We start from the raw sequence: 10,082 nt of genomic DNA on the forward strand, positions 1-10,082 counted from the left end.
CCGTTATGTTATGCTGTTTCGGTCTGTTGTGATGAGCAGAGCAGTTATGCTCATCATTGCGGGTGCCATGTGGTGGTACCCGAAAGGTCAATCCATCCCATGATCTTAGCGCAAGTGACAATAAACTAAGTCATCATGATTCTAAGCATCTACTGATCTTTTTTTTTGACAGAATTGGAGGGGCTTTCGCCCCTACAAGAATTTATTAAAGTTTAAGAAAAACAGTAGGTACAAAGGTCTTGCCCCCAGGCTTAGGAAACATAAAAGGAAAGAAAGAAAATGAAACTGAACAGAAGAATTACAACAGATTTTGGATCCTACTGATCTTGTTTATCATAGACAGAAGAAAAAAACAAGGAAGAATTCTACTGAGTACTACCTAATACCTTAGCAGATTGTGTAAAGAATTGTACGCGAATTATGGGGCCAGCACATGGGCCTAGCTAGCTCACAACCGTTCCACGGCCAGCTGCGGATTCATCGTCGCCTGAGAGGGCGACCAGAGCAGACCAGGGGGCATCATCTCGAGGATTAGGGTCAAGTAATCACCACTAGCCCTTAACCTCTGCAATCTAATACTACTAGCGATCCACGGAGTTAATCAAGACGACGATTATCCGGGATTACGCTACGAAAAATGCCTTGCCGGTCGTCGTGATCCACTGATCGTGATCCAGCCAGGCCGAGACGTGCGCGCAAGTCTCAGGCCAGCCATGGAGAAAACAAAACAAAATAAACGAAACCAATTAATGCAGCGCACGACACGACACGGGTAAAACGCTCCTTCCTCCTACTCTAGGCTATGTTCGCTGAGAGAAATTTAGAAAAATCTGAATAAATCTAAAGAAATCTATGAGAAAATGAATAGTATTTTTCATCCGCGCCCAATGAAATCCGGCTGGTTTTTAACCAGCCGAGCGAGCCCCTGTCGTCGCCGGCGTCATCCCGTCTCGTGGGCTCGTGGCGTGTGCCGCCTGCCGTCCGCGTCGGCGACCGCCCGTCGTGCCAGCGTGTCACCAACCCAACCCAGACCAACCCGCGTCGGTCACCAGGACTCCACCAGTGTCGACGAGCCGTGCCGTGCCTCGCTCCAAATTCTGGCGGCCACGTCGTCGTTTCGGCACAGGCAGGGTGCGTCGCAAACATAAGACAACGGACAATTTGCAAAATAAAAATGCTGGGAAAATGCTCGCGTTCATCAACCATTACATACTAATACACTGCCAGGACTGCAATTAGGAGCCTGCACGATAGGAACAATTCTGCCTCTGTGGGACTCTCGGATTTGATCGAAATCTTGGTCTGATTAGCCCTGATGAGTAGTAGTTGAAACTTTCAGTGCAGTCACCAATCATGCGCGGCGCAGCTACTAGAGCTAACTTATGACCAGCCAATCAGCCGTAGCTGGATACAGACGCTGACAGTGACAGGGCAACCACTGGGAGACGCATAGCAGCATGGAAACCTCAAAAAGCCGATGCAAAGCAAGCAAGCATTCAGATCAAATCTGAGGGGTGAGTAGTGAGGAAGAACAGACAGCTGACCCCATACAAAGAAGAGCACCTGCAACTGCAAGTATGCCTCGCCTCCTCCTTTAAATCCTTCCATTCAGTTTGCTTTTCCGTTTCCTGGGGACAAGACAAATCAAAGCTTCCAGCTGAATGGTGAAGAGCTGCTGCTTCTGTGCAGTAATCCAGCCAAACAGAAAAGAATCTGATTGTTCTTTCATCATGTACCGGAAACCACTGATTTGTTTGTTGCGGTGACAGTTTTGTCTGCAACTGCAAGCAGCCGAGCTGAATCCAGCAGGCGTCGCACCTGTTCGGACTTCAGATTGTAGTTGTAGACCCAACCAACGAGTTCCATTTTTCATGGAAGTGATCATTCTGACGACCTGGTGATCAATCATATGGTCGGCAAGGAAGAGTATCATCTCAAAAAATAAATAAATAAATAAAAATAAAAATCAGCAACCTACAGTCGCACTCTGTTTTAGCTATTTTGAGTCTGAATTCGCAATGGTTATCCATAGAGCGAGTAACGGATACTCCATCCGTCCCAAATTATAAGTTATTCCAAGAATCTTGAAGAGTTAAATGATCTCAAGTTTGACCAAATTTATATGATAAAATAATAATATTTATGGTACCAACTAAGTATCAATTAGATTCTTCATTAATTATATTTTCATAGTATATCTATTTGATGTTATAAATCTTTTTAATTTTCTCTATAATTTTGGTCCAACTTTAAGATGCTTTGATTCTTCAAAATTCTTGGAATAACTTATAATTTGGAATGGTGGGAGTACTTCCCTTTCAATGTAAATTATCTGGATTCAATGATGTAAATACTTTCTGCTTTCTTTAACAATATAATTTCAGTAGGGGCTTTTCCCCTCCTGTTTCATCAATCATAAAGAAAGGTAGGAGACCAACGGTCAACAACTCATCAAGCTGCAGATAGCAAATGCCGCCTTTTAAAGGATGGATGGAAACAGCAGTAAAACAACTAAATTATTTGAAATTGTTTGCTGCACTGGCACTCCGTTTCTCCAGAACAAAGAGCTGTGAATTGCGATGCACAAGCACAAACCATCCATTCTCATCAGTCATCATGAAACACGGTGCAGGGAGGGGGGGGGGGGGGGGGGGGGGGGGGGGGGGGGGCGGCGGAGAAACAGGTCTGAGCTGGATCTATTTTTTTATGTGGGTGAAAATACAAAATAGACATCGACTAGTGGAATGCAACATGAGAACGAATCCACAGGGTAAAAACTGCCGCTTCTCCTTTGAGGAGATCGATCAGAAGACTGACGAGAGGATCGCAGAGATCACGGCGAGCGCGACGCTGCCGCGGATCCCAGCCTGAAGCTTGAAGCCGCTGCCGGCGGTGCTGTCGCTCGCCGGGTTAGCTGATGGCGTGACTGCAGGAGAAGAGTGACGACGGTTGTTACTTAGCTGAGTACCAGTGGGTTATTGGTATTGGGTGAGACGAAGGGCTCAGAGTTGAGAGCACTCACTCTTGGAGGCGTTGGCGAAGAGGGCGTAGTCCGGCGAGCCCGGTTTCAGGTTCAGCAGGTCTATAGTACACAGGGGAGAGCATCATCACTTCATCAGGCATCAGGAAATATTAACCGAAAACATATGCTCTCCTAAATCAAATCAACTTCTAGAGTTATCTTAAGTTAAGAGTAATTTAAATTTAACTAAATTTATAGAAAATAAAAAAGCACCTATTCTATCAAGTTAGCTAAACTTAGATAGTTTAACTTAAAGTGATTCTAGAAATTAATTTATATTGGGACCACAGTAAGAGTACAAAACATCTGAATTTTTTTAATGCTCAACTATGCTAAAAAATATCATTTTTTTATTTTTTAACAAAAAAAAATGGCACTGAACAAAGGTCTGGTCTTAGACAGTAGGAAGTTTGGAGCATGGGGGCTGGCACATGGACATGGAGATCAGATCCACCCAAAGCCGGCCCAATTAGAGAACACAGCCCACTTTGCCACCATGGTTTGATGATTTTTAAGTACTATAGTAGTGTTGACACAACTTAGTACTGTAGAAGAACTAGTATAATGTTAGCAGCAAATCATAAGGACACCCTGACTCCCTGAGATATTCTGTTTTCCCCAAAATTCACCACCAAAGTCGTTTCCCGTTTGCATAATCATGTTACTGATTGCAACTCTATCAGCCGCGGTGAAATCAGAACCAGCAAATCACCAATTTGGAGCACCAGCAAAATAAATACGTCTGACGGTTATAAGAAAGAAAACCTGTGGAAACTGAGGACCTTGCATGGTCAGGACGTACAATATTCAGTAAGGAGGAGAGGCGCTAGTACTCACTGATGCAGAGCGAGACGTTGGCGTTGGGGAGGTTGCAGGCGGCGGGGAGCGCGATGAGGCGGTCGAAGCGCAGGCCGAGCGACTGCACCTGGTTGCGCCCCGTGTGCACCTGCTGGATGATGTAGCAGAGGCACTCCGGCCGCGCCTTCTCCGTGTCGCCGGCGTCGCCGCAGCAGGTGGATGAGGGCGACGCCGCGTGGTCCGTCGCGTAGTCCATGCAGTCCGTCAGCTTCCCGAAGTCCCCCTGGCACTTGCTCTGCAGCGGGTCCGCCGCCGGGGGCGACGACGATTGCGCCGCCGACAGCGCGGCCGCCGCGCAGCACCACGCCGCCAGAAGGCACCACCACCACTGCCTCCTGCTGGCCATGGCTGCTAGCTGCTCCTCCTCTGACGACCGACCTGCTGGCGCCTACGTCGAGGGCAGTGCGAGTCGTCGGTCGCCGCTGGCTTTATTCGCTTGGGTGCTCGTGCCAGATGAGAAGGGAGAGGAGGAGGAGGGAAATGGAAATGAGGGCAGCGTGTGCGGCCGGCGTTTATAGGCTGGCCGGGGCGGCGGGACGGGAGGCGGGCGCGCATTGAAGCCGGGACGGTGGATGACGCATTGAATTGAAGCGCGGGACGCCGGCACGTACAGTTGCGCACACCACGTAGGTGTCAGCCGCAGCGACGCGCGGTACAAGTGTACGCCTGCTACCAGCGTCCAGCGACGACGTGTCCCTCCCCTCCCCATCTGCCGCTGCTCCGCTCTGGTCGTTGCAGACAGCGCCGTTGGGCCGTTGCTCATGCGAATCGCGTTGCTCCTTCCTTTCCCAGCGCCAGCCGTTGCTCGCCTCGCGCTGCAGCCTGCTTGCTTCTGGATGGATGGATGTCTTGGGCGCCGGGCGAAGCTTCAAGCCTGCCTGCGCCTTGAATGCGATGCAGATGGGCGGTCGCGTCACCGGGCGCGCGGCGGGCGGCGACGGTGCTCGGTGCATGGTTATCGACCATCCTCGTTGGCTTGTTGCACGGGGGCGGCGGCCATTTCGGCGTGCGCGGGTGGCACCAAAACAGCGGCACGGCACTTAAACCGGTCCACGGTACAGGGCGCCGTCGCTGTCGTCGCAGATGGAGGCGCTCCATCTCCATCGGTGATCGGTTCATGCTTGCCAATGGTTCCTCAATCTTTGCTTCACACTTGCACAGCGAAGTGATGCTTCTGTGAACACCTGCTCTGACCTGACAACGAATGTTACCAGAACGAACCAAACCATGAGACCCAGGAGACACAAACAGCTGACGAACGCTGCGGGCAACCCGATCAGAGTTCAGAATTACGTTTTTTTTTTTCTGGACGGAGGAAGTAACTGAATTCAGTCACGGTGGTTGGGCGCTGATGGATTGGCGAGATTGGTTGGGCAGGGGCAGGGCCAGCCCTCGCCTCAAAGTGCATCGACACGACACACACACACACACATGGCACATGTGGTGTGGTGGTGTCCACAGTCCAGACTTCCTTCTAGAGAGAAGGCAGCAGCTGAGGCTGGCGATTCTCCTCGCCGTCTTCAATCCTTGGCAAAAACCGGGGCCCGGTGGCCGTTCCATCTACAGCAACTCATTCAGTTGTGTGGTACACCGGCAGAGAAAATCTCTATCTTGTACAGACAGCCTTGGTACTGGGTGAAAAAAATGGTCCCGTTCGGCTGGCAAAATCTTGACTAAAACTGACGGGTTGTGTGAGAAAGAACTGGATGGATGAACAGTGTCACGTGAGGGAACCAGCCGGCTGGTCTCCTTCAGACCAGCGAACACCGCCAATGTGAGGCAAAAAGGCTAAATTGACGGTTTAAACTCGAAGAGTTCTCATCTGTGGAATCACAAAAGATTACATGTAACTGAAGTCCACAAACAAGCAGTATTAGCTGATCTAGCAACCATTCGATTACAGGTGTAACGGTTATGTCGGTATGATCATGGTGGCTATAAGGGGGGGAGTTGGCTACTAATAGAGTCTTAAACCCTAGACATTCCCAGCTTGCGCTCGAAGAGCCGGCGCAGAAGATAGACTTGGATGACGCTGGCTGCGATTAGTGCCGCTGACTCGAAGAGCGCCTTATGGACTGCCCTCCTGCTCATGTTTTCGTTCACTGCGACACACAAGGAGAGATGGTTAGCTCACAGATCTTGGGATGATACCAGCTTGGCAAAGTTTAATAGCAGCTTAGATAAAGCCAAGGTTAAAATGTAATGAGGCAATTCAGTGCCTAGGAGGAAGCATGAGAACACATACTGAAGCTAGGGGCATCGTTAAAAAAACTACAAGCAAAACAGAACACAGGAGAAACTATAATGTCCTTACCAGGTCCCACAAAGCATGAGACTTGTTTAGCTCACCACAACAGAAATTCAGTACAGCTTTGCCTTAATTCCTATATAAAATCAATCTAGATATTTTCAAACTTATTACTCCTGTTAAGCTATTCTTTCATGATATTAATGACATTTGTTAATCAAACCTGCCCAGAAATCACCAAGATAGCATTTGGTTCGGTCCTATGTAACGTAATCCATTTACGCTGTTAAGCGTTTGCGTTAAATTCTGTTTGTTTCCACCTCAACCGCAATCAGATCCCCTGTAATCAAATACCGTAGTATACAAGTCTGATACGCCTCCCAACCTTCCGTAATCGGATAGCTCGGCACCCGGATAGCCCAGCACGGCACCCCGCATCCATCGTCTTCGACTCGTCGTTTTCTATCATCTCGGCCAGGCGTTTCATGGCGACTCGTCAATAGCGCCGCAGTCCGTCCCTCCTCCACCCATTCTCGTCGCCACCCGCGAGCGCGCAGAGGAAGCCCACGCACCTGGCAAGGACGGCGGCGGCGAGACTACTGCCCCGTTCATCTCCAAGGACGGATCTGCAGCAGCTGGTGGGCTTAGGGCGGCAGCAGCGCGGGTGCAGATGCATCTCAACCCAAGGCTTGCAGCGCGGTGGTGGTGCTGGTCATGGACTTCAGCTCTGTAGGGCTTGTGCTTCTTGCTCAGTGCCAGATTGCTGAGAGCTCTCACACCGGCCGGACTGCTTGCCGCCGGGCAGCTTCTGATTCCATTTATGTTACAGTGCAGAAACCAAACAAAGTCAGTGATTTGTTACTTCGTTACCGTTAGCACTGCTTTCTAATTACATTGGCGTTTGCGTTACAGTTCCTAAACCAAACAGCACCCAAGAACTATTGTGCATATGACTCCTCATGATATTTAGTACAAAATTAAACAAGACAGGGGTGTAAGGTGAAAAACACTCAAAACAGTATTTTTTTAAGGAGAAGGTAAAAGGAAATACTTACATATTGCTTGACGGTCAGTTTGGGCCTCTAGCCAGTGCTGTTCGAACTGAATATTGTAAAGTGCCTCATCTAACTTGGCTATTTGCTCGAAAAGTGGTGCAAAATGCTCTGCATGACATCCAGCAAACAGGAATTGAGTGCTATGCTTTTTAGTAACCAAAGTTAATAGAACTTTAGAAATCCTTATATTCTTACCATCTTTGGCATGCTGCTCGAAATATGAAAAATGGCCAACATGCACATCAAAGTCTATAGTTTCGTGATACGGGGATTTATTCGTGAAGCAGAAGCGATGGACACCTCTCTTCTGAACTATGAACTCAAACTTATCACTAGTCTTATCTCGAGAATCACGGACTTGAGCGCCATTAGGATCCTTAACCTGTCATTAGTCAAGATGGCGTCACAGTTGGAATGTTAGGTAAAACAAGGGAAATTTCTATATCCAGGAAAGTTTCCACAGTGCTTGTGTTAATGAGCCCAAAAAGCACCAAACAAGACTAGTTAACAGCTTATTAAGTCAAACTATCTGATCCATCAAAACTTTGTTGTGGCAAAAGAAAGCAAGGACACAAGTTGAAATTTTGGTTCGATTAACAGAGCAACAGGAGTTCAAAGTTGAAACTGTCACCAGCCAACTAATTTCTTGACAATAGGTCCACAATGATGCTCTTATTTCTTATTAAGGACCCATTAGTTATCAAAGATTAACAGTAAAAAGGAACAAATACAATTAGAGAATTTCTTTTACATTGCACAAATTGATTAGCTTACATCTACATAATTCAAACCCTTTCAGATTCTGCTATCTATCAATCAGAAAAAAGATGCAACAAAGTAACAGACATCATTAGTTAAGGCTATTAAGTTCCACAAATCATGGCATATGCTTAAAGCCCCACACCACATTGCTTCCATCTGATAATCGGACTGTAGCGATCTATCTAATCCCCATCCCGATCAATGGGGCATTCCAACGTTTGTTTGTTTGACATCCATAATCTATGATGCAACCCCTTTAAATAGTAGCATAGGTGGATATGTAATTTTGTTGAATTATTATTTCATCACTTCATCCTTGTACCCTAGTAGTTGTTTAGTGTTGGAGAAAGGCGAATTAGGCTTTAGATTCCCTAGTAATAATACTATTATTGGTGGTATTTTATAAGGCTTTGTGAAATTTATATCGGTGCTGTTGTTTTCCTTTCGTTGGTGGCTCATGTTGGATTTCATCTCTAGCCTACCCCAACTTGCTTGGGACTGAAGGTTTTGTTGTTGCTGCTGTACAAGTGACTGCAACCATGCATGGCAACTTCCAACAAATTCTATAAACCATTATTTGTCGCACGCACACATGCTGAAATAAACAAAAAATGGTGAAAACCTAAAGGGTGGCACATAATTTGAACTGCTAAAGTTACTCAGTTCTGAAATGAGAATGCAATATATTTTGAGATAAAAATTGATACATTACTAGCATCGTGTTTCATGACTGCTGTAATAACAATATTATAGCTTCAGATATGCTGTGAGAGACAGAACTAGCAGAACAACTAGCAATCAGGGGGCAATAAGCCTTCCTAGTTACGACCCAAGAATGCATCAATCAAACAGTTACATGTATAGTTATAATTAATTAATTTGCCAATAACTGTCGGACACACACAGGCTCAGACATCACAGAATCAGTAGTCCTTACCACAAGATCGACGCCTTCCTCGCTGTAATGCCACGGGGTGTCAGCCTTGATGACGACGAAGGAGACATGGACAGTATCCCCCTCGTACTCCACGTTATGCGAGAAGCACTCTTCCCTGTCGATCACGAAGCGGATGCCCTCAGCGGGGCGCAAGAGCAGCAGCACGGCGCAGAGCACCGATAAACAGCACGCCGTTCTCAAGCTCAGCCCCTCCATGTTGTGCTCTGCTGCCACTGCCAGAAAACGACTACTGATTCCACGAGCCTCCCTGCACAGGCTAATCCCCAAGCTGTCAGCAGGACCATAGGAACAGATCAGGGGCGAAACACGGTTCGGAAGGGCTGAATCGGGGGAGGAACGGGATAGGCTGGACGGCGAAAAGGGGGGGCACGCGGCTTGCCCGGTAAAGCACCGCAGCCGCAGCCGTAGAGGAAGAGTGGAGTCCGCTCCCACCCTGCGACTCCAGGCTCCGATCGCGCTGGCAGCGAGTACCGGAACGAGATCTGACCGGGTCCGCATGCCCTATGGATGCAATCGCCGATCGGGAGAGGGCGAGTTGGACGGGGAGGAAGAGGCGCGGAGACTCGTTACCTGCTGCTGCTCGGAAGTGGCGAGGTCGCCACTCGCCTCCGGCGATCTGGGCGGCGCTTCCCCCCGCCTCGGTGGAGGAAGCAATCGATCGAGAGAGGAGGAGGAGAGAAGTCACGAAGCGAGCTGACCGAGACGAGAATCCGTTCGCGTGTATGTGGAAGAAAGAAAGAAACAGAAACTCTTTTTCCATCGTTCGACGCGAGATCGGGCTTGGCCGCTTGGCTCTATCGGGATGGGCCGTGTGGGCCGCTGGGAGCGGAATCGGCGGAGGCGATGATGGGCTATTTACCCCTCTCCGTCTCTGGCATTGGCAAGCAGGGCTGCAGCCCAAACATTGGGCATACAGGCCCAAATGTAGAAGGCGTTCAGCAGCATACACAAGGGTGTTTTTGCAGGCGTCAACATGGGCTTTTGCTGGCCGCTGCACGGTTCAAAATGGACAGCACACAGCAGGTCAGTGAATTCGTTTCCCCTGTCAGAGAGAAATGATCGTGCACGCCCGTTTTCTCTACAGTAGTGGAAACGGCCTGCACCCACAATCACCACTGTACGTACACCATGTCCGCACTGCTGTACGTACCCACCCTCCCCGCTACGCCTGCCTGCCTC

The 10,082-nt window shown here is 48.6% G+C and overlaps 2 protein-coding genes across 4 annotated transcripts; both read right to left on the reverse strand.

Moving 5' to 3' along the window:
• Window positions 1-2,681: 2,681 nt before the first annotated feature.
• On the reverse strand, window positions 2,682-4,365 carry LOC136472903 (non-specific lipid transfer protein GPI-anchored 1-like). Its single transcript, XM_066470601.1, has 3 exons — window positions 3,860-4,365; window positions 3,023-3,082; window positions 2,682-2,926 (listed from the first exon to the last, which is right to left on the reverse strand). The coding sequence occupies exons 1-3, from the start codon at window positions 4,224-4,226 to the stop codon at window positions 2,805-2,807; spliced, it is 549 nt and encodes a 182-aa protein (XP_066326698.1). The 5' UTR covers window positions 4,227-4,365; the 3' UTR covers window positions 2,682-2,804.
• A 1,308-nt stretch (window positions 4,366-5,673) lies between these two features.
• Window positions 5,674-9,641, reverse strand: LOC136472904 (transmembrane emp24 domain-containing protein p24beta2-like). Of its 3 annotated transcripts, none has more exons than XM_066470603.1 (5): window positions 9,474-9,641; window positions 8,883-9,150; window positions 7,379-7,565; window positions 7,184-7,291; window positions 5,674-5,982 (listed from the first exon to the last, which is right to left on the reverse strand). In XM_066470603.1, the coding sequence occupies exons 2-5, from the start codon at window positions 9,096-9,098 to the stop codon at window positions 5,849-5,851; spliced, it is 645 nt and encodes a 214-aa protein (XP_066326700.1). In that variant the 5' UTR covers window positions 9,099-9,150; window positions 9,474-9,641; the 3' UTR covers window positions 5,674-5,848. The 3 variants fall into 3 exon arrangements, with proteins under 3 accessions (XP_066326700.1, XP_066326699.1, XP_066326701.1); XM_066470602.1 differs by having other exon boundaries at window positions 8,883-9,159; XM_066470604.1 differs by having other exon boundaries at window positions 8,883-9,171.
• Between the last annotated feature and the right edge of the window lie 441 nt (window positions 9,642-10,082).

This window comes from Miscanthus floridulus, chromosome 8 (genome assembly GCF_019320115.1).
Source record: "Miscanthus floridulus cultivar M001 chromosome 8, ASM1932011v1, whole genome shotgun sequence".
Classification (NCBI taxonomy): domain Eukaryota; kingdom Viridiplantae; phylum Streptophyta; class Magnoliopsida; order Poales; family Poaceae; genus Miscanthus; species Miscanthus floridulus.